Source organism: Ammospiza nelsoni, chromosome 1, assembly GCF_027579445.1.
Source record: "Ammospiza nelsoni isolate bAmmNel1 chromosome 1, bAmmNel1.pri, whole genome shotgun sequence".
Classification (NCBI taxonomy): domain Eukaryota; kingdom Metazoa; phylum Chordata; class Aves; order Passeriformes; family Passerellidae; genus Ammospiza; species Ammospiza nelsoni.
The window spans coordinates 37,110,223-37,123,024 of record NC_080633.1 but is presented as its reverse complement, the minus strand read 5'-3'; the positions used below and the strand labels follow the sequence as shown (position 1 = coordinate 37,123,024).

At 37.2% G+C, this 12,802-nt stretch overlaps 1 protein-coding gene across 3 annotated transcripts in view; it reads left to right on the top strand.

Annotated features, from left to right (window-relative positions):
* SATB1 (SATB homeobox 1) overlaps positions 1-12,802 on the top strand; it is a 91,718-nt gene that overhangs the window by 27,072 nt on the left and 51,844 nt on the right. For all 3 annotated transcript variants that reach the window (XM_059482591.1, XM_059482582.1, XM_059482600.1), the window contains exon 5: positions 397-520. In XM_059482591.1, the coding sequence (XP_059338574.1) occupies positions 397-520 (124 nt within the window). The remainder of the gene's footprint in view (positions 1-396; positions 521-12,802) is intronic.

Below are 12,802 nucleotides of genomic sequence, written 5' to 3'. Positions count from 1 at the left end.
TTTGTAAAAGAATGACTTGCTCTCACTTATTGTTGCTGTCTAGGCTCTTAAATTTCACGGCAACAAAAAAGCAAAAATGGTTAATATATTAATGCTTTTCATGATCAGTCGTGAGAAAGCATTACACCTTAAATTGTTTTACCAAGCGCATCAGAGCAGGAAGGTAGAAGTAACATGAAAAAATAGTCGCCACATGCAGCTGATGTATAATTCATGCATCAATACAGCAGATGTGTTGTATAAAGTAATTAACTAATCGGAACAATCAGGAGACCGAGAGCAATCTCCAGATGCATCTGCTTGATGCGCAAAATGAAATCTGTCTGTCTTAAAGGAATGTTCTGCAGCAGGATGCAATCTTGTAATAATCCCTTTTCTAATCTGTGTTTCAAATAGTTGCCCTAAACTAGAAGACTTGCCTCCTGAACAATGGTCTCACACAACAGTAAGAAATGCTCTGAAGGACTTACTGAAGGATATGAACCAGAGTTCATTGGCCAAGGAATGTCCCCTTTCGCAGGTACTTAGCATAACATGTAATAAATAATAAAGCACTATAGGCAAGGCTGATGTGAGATTTGAGATTTCTACAGACTGTAGCAAGTAGTACCCGTGGAGTGGATCTGCCAAAAATGCAAATGCATTTGACCACTTCATGATCTTTATAAATATGCCTGATTCATTTTGAACATAGTCTTACAACATTTCCCATGGGAAGTCGTGAAAGGTTGTTTACACCACACTAAAATCATCTCACAGCAAACTGGATTTTAACTGGTTTTTGTCTGCAGTCTTTGAACTGCTTTGATGCAACTACTTTTTTCAAGCACATGTGTTCAAGTTGTTAAAAGGCTCTTTACTTACTGCTGTCAAAAGTACTATTGAATCTGAATGCTTGTTAGATAACCTACAGTAGTTTTAAATGCTAATTCATAAACTGAGACAGTCTTTGGCATGCTATATGAGAATGGAATAAAGAATAAAGCTCTTTGGGTGATATGTTGTTGTTGCAAAGAACCAAAGGAATATCAGTCATTTATTAGTTATAATCAAAATATACCTAAACAAAAATGAGACCTCAATTTATGCGTTGCTAAATATTGAACCAATGCATTCTTCAAACGTTAGTCGTATTGTTCTATTTTTGCCATTCTTTTTGTTCTTCTCTTGTCAAATTACTGCAAAGGCACAACTCATTTTTCTATGCAGTATGGTGTCCAATGATGCTGTGGTGGGAACATGGTATTTTTTTTACCTTTTAAATTTTAAAATGTATTTCATTGTGGCACCGTGGAGACAAATTCAGTATACAAATAAATTATGCTAGTTGTGGCAGGGAGGGAGAAAGAAAAATTAAGTGAAGGTATTTTTATGGCGATTTTATTTCTCTTGCTTAGAATACTGGAGTCTTTGTCTCTGAAAGACTTCAGTTAATCTACAGGAGACTACTCTCCTCCTCTGTCTGGGTTTCATGAAGAGATTAGCAGACTTGTTTCCCATCACTTTTTTTTCCCCCTACGGTTAGATTGTTTTCAGTGATGTGACTCCAATATAGGAAGTTTTGAAGTGGAAATAATCAAAATTATCTTCACTGGTTGCAAGCCGTTCCAGTAATATGTCTATGAATTTATCTTGTATGTACCTGCTGTAAAAGCATGCGAGCTTTTGCACTGCTGGCTTATGGAGGCTGCAGATAACTTGGGATTTTTCTCCATTTTAATCTAATAGTGCTACTTTTTACTAGATTCTGATAGAAAGCAAATAATTTCTATTGAGGTGGAATATCTCATTTCTATTTGAACATTGTGTTTCACAAAGGAGTTTCTGTATATAAGTATATATAAAGCAGGAAAAAGCTTTTAAAAGGAATACTTTACTATAGAAAGTATCCTGGTACAGGAGACAAATCAATAATTACATTCTTCTAAAAAAATTTCTTTCAAACTATACTGAATTTTTATGTAATAACTTTAATGGACAAAAAACCCCATCTTTCTTAATAGCAGCTCTTCAAGTTAATGCTTAAGATGACTAAAACTCCACACTACAGAACTCTGATTTGGGACAGTTTGTTTACTGGTTTGTATTTCTTTATTTGTAAAAGAATATACTTAAAGCCATGAGCTTCTTCCAGTTGCTAAAAGTGTGCTTATTACTGTTGTCATCTCTATCTTCACCAGTGCTGCCATAGTTGGGTTGCAAGAATTTAAATAGCTTCTGCTTTTCTTTTTTCTTTAAAAATCAAATCATATTAAGCTTAAAGCACATTTATTTATTCTTAACTTTAGGAAAAACAAGCTTTTACAGTAGTTGATCAAGAGCCCATCAGTCAGTCTAGTATTCCTGTTTTCCTCTGGGAGCTTGAGGGAAGGTGAATTGATCTGACAGTGTCCTTTTCACATGAGTAAATTGATCTGAATACTTCCCGTTTTTGCCTTACCTCTAACTCCTTGTATATCATTCCTATGGAAAGGGCACTGATGTAAGAGTGCCAGTGTTTTATTCAAGGTATTAAAGTTTTTGAATTGCCCTGCCATGGCGTGCTCCTGCAGCAGAGGTGAGAAGTAAGAGCAAGGCAGAGGTCAGGAGACAGCGTTTATTTAGGGGATCCATCAAAGTGCCAGCATAAGAAATCCTTCTCAGGGCAGAGAAGGGCTCTCTCCTGTTCTGTTCTTCCATGGGTATAGGTAATGCCATATGAAGTGCTTCATCATAAATGCAAACTAATGCAGTGACACCGTACCATAACTTATTAACACTGTTATGGATATAATTTATTAACCACAGAAAAATGACTCAAAGTGGAAACGAGAGTAGTTATCGTTTTCTGTCACTGTCATTAGCAATACTCTGTTTTGTGTAGGTATGGAAGGACTTGCTTTAAAGTAATTAAGCCGCTGTGCTCAATGCATAGCATCTCTGAAGCCCCGTTTTCACTTAGAGTTTACTGTATTTTCTGAAGCAATCTTGAATTTTGTCTATTTAAAAAATTGCTCATATTTGTTCAGAATACTGGCATTCTATATACTGAAAAGAACTAAAACCAAGCCAACTATTTTGTAGTGCAGACATACTTACTAACTTGAAAATACATGAACAAAACTTTGAGAACCAGTCCGTTTCAATTATAGAGTCTTGAAAACTTAACAATATTATTTGCTAGAGAGTTTGGTTTATTTTATTTTTTAGCCATTTATTTTCTTGTCCCACTAAAACCTTGAGGTGTAAAGGTATGAACTCTTCATGCCTTTCTTGATAAAATACCACTGTGACTCTTGCACTCATTGGGAGAGTTGAATACATGGTCCTTTTTGAAGCTGCTGTAATTCTCTCTCTGTGTGGCCAACCCTGAAGGTCAGTTTTATTGCTCAGTGTATGAGCCCACATCACAGGGAATCCCTGTCAACATGACTTGGAGCGCTTAGAACGGCCAGGAGCAAGCGCGTGCCTCTGAATTGCTGTGGAATTGCAAAGAGCCGTTCAGACATTTAGCCTCAAATTTTGGGTATTGAGCAGTCAAGGTAAAAGGACATTTCAAATTTTGCACGGAAAACCCAAGCCTGTTCTGAATTATGCACTAAAGTGCATGTTTTCATGCTTTACATCAGGTTTGCAGATTTTATTGGTATAGACTGGCAGCATGTGCAGATGCCGACTGAAAGACTTTTTGCATTTGATACACACAGCTTGCTTCATTTCTGTTTCCTCTCCAGACCTCTTTTGATGGGGAAGGTAACTTGGAATTTAATCTAGGGCTCAATTTTGGGCCGTCTTGTGCATTCCATTAAATTGGTCTATCTCGCGAGTGGCCTAGATCTCATTTCCCTCCTGTTTTGGCTCTTCAGTCTCCAAAGGGTTGTAAAGAAATTGTTCTACCATCAATTCTTATTTCCAAACCCTTGCACAGAAGCTCTACTCTACTTTGGCCTTCTGGGAGCTGCTCTAAAGTGATCAGGCAGGCAGTTCTGTTGCATTTACTTACTTAATGTTTGTCCTTCAATGTCTTGCCTTAGTCTTAGCATTTTCATACATCACTTTCACTGTTTTGCTCTGTTTTATTTTTTAGTGCAGAACTTTCTTCTTACTACCACAGTTAATAACTGTGAAATATTATTGAATTATATATTTATTCTGTATTTATTCAGATATTAATGAGGGTTTTTTCCTCTTTTGCTCATATTGAATTACTACATCTTTCTCTGATTGTCTGTGTATTTATATATAAGTATGATAGATAGTTCGATCAACTTTTATGAGGAAGAGGAGAGCAACGTGAGGTATTGGTCTAAGAAAAGGACAGGAAATCCTTTTGATAATTCTAGAACAAACTCACCGTGTGTTTTGAACATTTAGATGTATCCCTTATCTTCAGTTTCTGTAACCTTTTCCATGAAAAGATGATAATGAGTCACCTACCAAATGATGAGATTGTAGAGATTCATTAGTATCTGGGCACTGCTTTAAAAATATGGCAGTGATCAAATGACATTGACTTTTCTACTGGTATTATCTTGTCTGATTTTTTTTCTACAAAAAGATATTCTAAATGATTGTTGTTAGTATTCACAAACAGGCACTAACAAAGCCCTGCAAAAGCGCTTCTGAAGCAAGGTATTATTTTTCTTACCCCATAGTATCCTGAAATGTGAAGGTATTTGGTTGGGGATTTTTTCCCCCTCCCTTTTGCTCATCTTTTGAGACTGTTTGTATCTAGTCTGACTCTCAGGACAACCAGGAGTCAGTACATTATAGATGAGAAATTCCAGGCCTGATATAGAGTACAATCTCAAATCTCAATGGCTTTTTGTTTGATATTTTGTAGGGGACATGCGGTATTTAAAAAAAAAATATATCCAGAGGCTGTGATACTTGGGGACATAGTAATTTACGGACTATTTAAAATTTTTTGGAAGATATTTGTGTGTTCCCCCCTTCCCCCGCCTGTAATATCATTTACATAATTTTGCTCTTGCTGATGAGGGAATAGCGTTATTTCAGTCAGAGGGATGTATGCTTGCATTGCATGAAACGTATGCATACAGAGTACAAGTGCTGGTACGATACCCAAGTCTGCATAGCTTTGCACTTGTGACAAATATAACTATCCTGACTGCATTTTTAACAAGCTTCCATCCTGTAGTGAATGATTCTCTTCACCTGACATGGGCATGGTATAGATCATATGCTTTCCTTTCTGTTCAGATACCCTGCCCTGAATTTGCATGCTGTTTTGTTCAGACTTCATATGATCTGGCAGAGACAACAGACAGAAAGCTTTCTTGGAACATCAGTGTTTCTCAATTCACCTGATGTGAAGGCACTTGGCCATCATAGCAAATAGGCAGCTCAATAGAAATCCTCTCACATTTCCACGGCTGTTCTGATCTACCCTTCCAAAATCCTAACAAGAAAAGTTGTGTTTGCTAAAATTAAAATTTCTGTACCTATAGATAATCAAGGAATAAGCTATTAAGAGTTGCCAAAATATATACTTTTTATGAGCAGTTTTTGATTCCTGCTTTACTAAACCAAAGGTGTTTTTTGCCCCCTCCCCTTTCAATTTTACCTGCCTAGACCTGAGATCAAGTCCTTGGATTTCTTTGTTGCTTGTAAGTCTCTTCTGTCTTCCTCCCTTCCCCCAATAATTAATAACCTGAATAAGGAATGCAGCTCTTTTTTCTGCTTTAGAAGTTACTGTACTTTAGATTTTAAAGATGCCATTAATTATTTTGGGGAAGTAAATCCTTGAGGGCCTGGGCTCAGCTTTTGGCAGGCAGGGCTTTTCAACACACCCCTCCAGTTGCTCAAGAGCATTCACTGTGATGTCTCTTCAAGCTGACATGGTATCTGGATTTTTAAAACATTTTCAATTAACTATTAAAATTTGTGCCTAGAATTTTTAGTCATCCAGATAGAAAGGGCACTGCAGAGCCTATTGCTGATGGGATGAGCAAGATGTATGTAGTAGGTATTTGGGTAAAGCTGTGTGAGGATATTCAACCTTTCAATCGCGATTGATCCTTTGATCATTGATTTATGTTCTTTAGATGCACCTAAACACTCTCAGTGTTAAAGCTACACCAGTCTATCTGCAACTGTTTTATCTGTGTAGCACCCTATTAAAGGTGAAAATATATAGTTTTTTTCTGTCTCTTTGTTAGAACTAAGTATAACAAGGATGTAAAATCACTTTAGAAAACAGTTACGAGGTCTGAAACTATTGTGAGAGGAGGGCGAAAATATGTTTTGTTCTTCAAACAAATGCAGTGTCTGACTTCAGTGGTGTCTATAAGATGTCAGCATGTCCCTTAGTATCTGTGCTGTAATGTGATCTTCTTCTTCTGCAAAGTGGAGGAGTCCAAGAGAGGAATGGTGCTAGTGTTGAGGGTTTTTTTTTGTTGTTGTTTGATTTTTAAATTTTGTTTTTACACTCCTAAAGTCAGGAGTTATAAGCACCTGTCCTCCACCAGGCTCTCTTGTTAAAAGTACAAAATTAATGCTTTTTTGGGACTCTGTTTGTACTTTGAGTACCAACCATTTTTGATTGTATCTTGGCAATTTTGAGAACTGTGTCATGTGAATGATTATCTGCATCACATGGACTTCAAGTTTTAGAGAAGTTACAGGGTGAAAAAGGAACACAGATCATTTTCTTCTGATACATTTTTCTCCTAAAGCATGCATGCGTTGTAGAACTGAGCCCTACTTGACTTCTGTTTTCACTCAGTGTTCCTGAGAATGGTATATAGAATAACTTGCATTTTAAATATTTGTAGTGATGTTCTTCTTTTTGTAAATACACACATACACATAACCATGGGGTTTTTTGGGTTTTTTTTCCTTCTGGGTACATTTAGTGGGTTAAGAGGCAGTCAAGTAATGCACTTCTTTAGAATTTTGTATTCATTGGCATTCGTTCATGTTTCTTGCATACCTCTTAACACAGTCACAGCCAAGTGCTAACCCTGATTCATTTCTTTTTTCCATAATTTTATTAAAGAGTTAACAAAGCACTTCTCCAGTGTTCTTTAAAACAAGATTGCAAATAAATATTTTTTTTTCTTATTATTGGCAAATTTTTGGCTATGGAGTACTGCACAAGTATAAACAACATGAGAGATCCTTTAACATAACATGAGAGAGCCTTTAGTCGCTTTGCTCCCTAGCTTTGGAACTCATTGCCAATTGAAGTAAGGAAAGCTTGGCTGTTGGGACTTTTAAATCTAGACTTAAAAGTTATTTGTTCTGTTTAGCATTTTTAAAATGATTCTATTAGGAATTGTATGTACTTCAGTTTTAATTTTAACTCATAATGATTGTAAAGCACCCTGGGATGCTTGCATGAAGGGCGCTACAGAAACCCAAGATTGTATTGTACTGTGTTGTAATGTATTGTATTATTACATGGTACTGGAGTTGGACCACGGACAATTCATGTAGAAAGCATTTGAATACTTAGCTAAAGATAAGGGGTGGGGGGGATACTGTCTTTTCTTGCTTCTTTTCCCCCTTTTCTGTCAGTTATTTTATTAAACTAAATTAACATGGTAGTTATTCCCTAAGAAATGCCAGCATAATTTACTGCTGCAAAGGGGCTCAAAATGTAAACCAGATGATAAACTAAAAATAAAAAAGTCCACATTAAGATTTAATTGCACTTCCCTTTCTATATTACGTTCTTATGTAAAATACATTACAAAACAGTACATTCTTTATCACTTCCTTCACTTTTAACTGAATTTCATTAACAATAAAGAAATATATTGTCTCTATTTTCAGTAATGTCATTTGACAGTTAATCCCTTAACTTGATGTACATGTCTTTAAGATTTTTTTTTAATAAAGAACACGATAGCACTGACTGGAGCCAAGTATTGCACAATCATGTGATTTGCAAGTTTCCCAGCTCGCAGCTTTGCCAGTGCAGGTCAATTCACACCTGCCACACTTATGCCATTCTGGTCCTCATGTTGCTTTTCCTCGGTGATTGTCAGAGGTAGAGAGAGTTGTGCATGCGGCTCCTTCCTTCCCCCCTCCCTCCCCACTCCAAATGTGTGGTAAACCTTGTACATTGGAAGTGTCTGCTCAGGAATTAAATGGAGTTTAATTTCTGTCCATTAGAAAGCTGCGATCCACATCGCCAATTAAGCCTTCTATTTAAAGGGCGAGGAGATACGTATGTCTACATCTTAATCACTGCTGTGACTGGTTTGCAGAGACCTTCTCTGACTGGTTCAGTTATTACTAGCAGTGGTGGGAGGCACAGGGATCAGCGTGGTTATAAAACCTACCCAAAAGCTGAGCAAATTCTGTAGGTGCTGTAGCGTCACTGTCAGCAGATTTGAAGCTGAGGTACATCTGTGTTAGGGGACGCAGGGGTGTAGGCATAAGGATGAGCCAGGGAAAAATTACTTGCATTGGTAATAATTTTTACCTGGCAGGAGCAAAAGCAAGCAGGACTCACTTGTTGGGAGGCAGTGCTCAGAGACATGCAACTCTCACCTTGTCAGACCGGACTCATTGCGTGCCTTCACTATGATCATAACTTAGAAGAAAAGAGATGAGTTTCTCAGACTGAGCAAAACTCTGAAAGCTTGCTTCCCCACCATCACCACTTTTTTTCTTTTTTAATTGGTGATTAAGTTCTTCCTTTTTATATCCAAGAACCATGGTAGGAGAACCCTAAGGCAAGGGTGAGCTTTGTCTCTCTTTGCTTGGACACTTCCTTAAGAGCAGCACAAATGGTATCAGATTCCACTGGTGCCTTGCAGCAGTGATCAGAGGACAGGTTTTTCAGGACAGTAGCAGCCTCAGATGTGGCTCACTTGAAGCCATGCACTAAACTGCTCAAAAGGGGAAGTTCTGTTCCCCAGAGGTAGAAAAAGATGAAATGTTCTCCTCATATACACTTGTCTCACTTATTTTTATTTTGTTTTTTTAAGTACTAAGATTTCCTACACTGAGAACTGCTGTTCCTCTATAAGCTTGCACCAGAAGAGGGAAAAGTATGCCTGGCTGTGCCTCTGTTCCAAGGGATTTGATAATATACAGTAAATGTCAGGGAGAAGGATGGCTTTTGTGATGTTGAAAAACTGAGACACATGCAGAGGACATTGGTATCAATGGCCTTTCTAGAGCCAGAGAGAAGATTTCAGTCAGAAGTTAAGTTTACCTAGAGTGTTTGTATTTGAATCAGTATTTTGGGACTTCCTTAGAATTTTAAGGGTTGTGTGTGTATTTATCTATATATCACAATAAAATTCCACCAAGATATATGTGCCAGCTCGCACATCCCTGAGCTCCTAAATGTGTATTCCTTAATCTGCATTACTTGTAAGGAGGGTCTTTGTGTGCTAAGTCTAATTCCGCTAATTGTTTTTTTTATTTTTAATTTATATATTTTAATGTTAATGCAATGACTATTCAAGAAAAATTTAGTAAATAGAACCCTAAAGTGCACATACATATTCCTCGTGGAAAGCTAGCTGGAACATTTCTCTTTTGAGAAACCTTCATTGAATCTTGGATCTTTTTATGAATTCTTCAGAGCGTTTACACTTTTCACAAACTCTTGCTAGTGAAAGATAGCAACACAGAGGCAAAACTAATACCTCGGCTAACACAGCTGCTTACAATGTCACCTTTACAATTTTACGTAGCAAAAGTTAAGAATCCATAGCAAATTTCATTCTATAAATTACTTTTCTCCTGACAAATTTTTTTGTTTTTCTCAGTACAGAAAGAAGTGAGTTTGCGTGCTTTTAGCAGCACATTCCTCATAGAATTTGGGTCTATATGATTAAGAACAATCAGATGTACATGTAGTTCATAAAGAGGCATGTGACATGAAACACTAAAATTGAGACAACCATTTAAACAAAGGATAGATAAGGGTTGTTACGTTTGGCACTAGAGGGGTATTTAAGCAAGCAATCAGAGGCATGGGAAATGCTCTCAGTAGGAGCAGAAATCAATGAAGTTCAAAAAGCTAGTCATACATTTAAAAAAAAAGAAAGAAAAAAGATACATGAAAGGTACATTTAGAGGTTACAGAAAGAGATTACAATGGATATGATGAAAGATCCAGCACAAGAAGTCTTCAGATAAATACTTGACGATTTCTCTAGCTTAGCCACTGGTAACTTGGCTGAATTTGGAAATTGCTGGATGAAGTTTTAGAGTCTCATTTTATGTAGATCCCAAAATGGATGCTCAAAATGGCCTCTTAATTTTAAAAATCTGCAGAAACTTATGTAGAAAATGGAAAAGAGATTAAAGGAAAGGCTTATCCTTAACACCAAAAGAAATTCAACAAGACAACTGTTAGTGCTACTGAGTCTGATGACTTCTTGTCTGGACATTGTGCCTTAGGGCTCAACTTCATGCCAGACATCTGATGCTTTGCTTAGCAGAACAGTGGAATCTGAGAAGAGAGTTGCTGAAAATCATGTCCTATTTCCCAGAAAGGCAATCTTCCTTAACATGGTGGGTAATATTAGGCAAAAACTAAAATGAAAACTTCCATTGTGGCTGGGTGAAGATAATGCAATTATCAACATCTCTATCAGGAGTATGTATATACTGCAGGTTTGTAGAAAATTTTAGTGTACACAAAGCTGACTTTAATGCATTAATAGGTCTAAAATGTCTTGTATCACACAAAGCATTTGCATTAGGTTAGTATTTGAAAGCATGTTCATTAGGACAGCATCCCAGATAGGAAACAAGGCAGAAGTGCTCTGACCTGGCTGGAACAGAGTGGTTGGAAAGAAAAGCAATCCACCAGAGAGGAATGCTGAAGGTGTCTCGTATTTTCACCAAACCAGTCTGTGAGATATCCAAGACCCACCTACCTCTTTATTCTCATACAAGAAATTCTGGTTTGTGTCTTAGATTATTCAGATTGTTCTCTTGGTTTCTAGTTTCCCCTTGTATCCATTCATTGCATCCCAAGAAGAGGTGACTGCAGGTGCCCAGGCTTCATGTGGTACATAGCCTAGTGTAGGAACAGCAGCCTTCTGGAGAGAGGCTGAGGCTGTTACCACACAGAACTGGTAAGGAGGGATGTATCTTACCGTGGTTTGCCTGGACTTAAAGTCCAGCCCGGGTTGGAGCATGGCTTCTGAGTTTGTCTTCATCCAGCAGAAATTCTGTCTGTACCCCAAGATAGTGTTGTGGTGGGTACCAGTGGGGAGGGCTCCTGAAAACATGCATCCCCAGCTCAAGCTGAAAGAGAAGTATAAAGCAATCTCTTCATTTCATAACAGCTTTTTTAAATGATTCCTGGCTGAAATGGATAGCACATTTCTTACTCATGGAACTCTCAAATTTCAGAGCTTTGCTGGCAAAGGCACTTGCATAATCAAAATCTTAGGGTGTAATAACTCACCCCTCAATTTCATTTTCATTCTGTGAAGTAAATCAAGAATTAACTTATTAAATACTGGTTATTTTGCATTCTGTATTTTATCCAAGTTGTTTTTAGGAAGGGTTTAGCCAGGACTTTTACTACTAAGTATCTGCCATTTATAAATCGTGTGCAGTAAAATCGGGATTCTTAAAAAGATTTGTGTTGGACATCTGACAATGAAGACAAAAATGTGTTATGTCTCCTTATATTTTATAGGTTGAGGTTGTGACTTCATTTTTCTTTCTTTTTTTTTTTTTTTTTAGTCTAAGGCACTGTGCCATGAAGCTTGTAACGCAGTTATGAAGTTCTTCAAATCTGAATTAACATTTCCCACCTACCTATCTTTCTCTCTTTTAAGCTTTTAACCTTTGTAGATATAAGAGTAGTATCTTGGGAAGCAGCTTTTTATTTGAGCTTTATTTATATCCATCAGTGGGAGATGCTCAGAAAACATTGGGAGAATGCTGCTCTGTCATGCAGCAACTGGGAATTTACATTACAGAATGGTAAAAATAGTGCAAGGATCAGTTCCTTCAGATGCTGAATCCTCATTTCTGATTTTCAAAATCTTCTCATGTGTGGGTATATTTCTATCCATATATAAATATATGTGTATATATGTATATATAATTTGGGTTCTTTTAGTTTTATATCTTCCCTCATTACACCAATGTAGCTCTATGTTTACATTAATACATACATTTAAAATACTTAAAGACAACATAAGACAGAAAAGGAGGAGGAGATAATTTCAGTTTTTCAAGGATAGGAGAAAGGAGGAAAGGCATACTAATGTATTGGAAGAAAAGCTGATGCCATCACTATAAATCTGCCTTTTATTCAATTTTAACTTATATGGCTAACATTTGCCATGCAGATCCTTATTCTCCTGACCCTGGCAACAGTATGGAGGTCAGATAGCCATCCAAGTGCAATGCCAAAGGCACAAACAAAAGATTTTTTCTTCTCTGTCCATCTGTGGGTTTTTCTCTGATCCTACATGTTTATAGGGCACATGACAACAAGTTCCATTGCATTATTTGCTATAGTTCAATATAATGGACCGAGGAATTTAACATAATTCTTTGTACACAGTTAAACTGTCCATGTCAGGACTTCTTGCCCAAAAAACAGCTAGTGGCTGGATATATTTGGTCTGCTTTTATTCAGAATGGCAGATGATATTTCTCTGCCATACCAGAACACTAGGAACGACATTTTGCCCTGGTTGGGTCTTTGCAGTACGTGGGCTGGCATAGGCTTAGGCAGGCTAAAATCTTTTGATTTGGGAATAATCTCGTGCTATCTGGTTGGGGCTTGAATGTTCCCTTCTCATTTGAAAAAAGGTTAACGTGGAGCCTCCTGAGAAATAAGCACTCGTAAGAGTTCAGC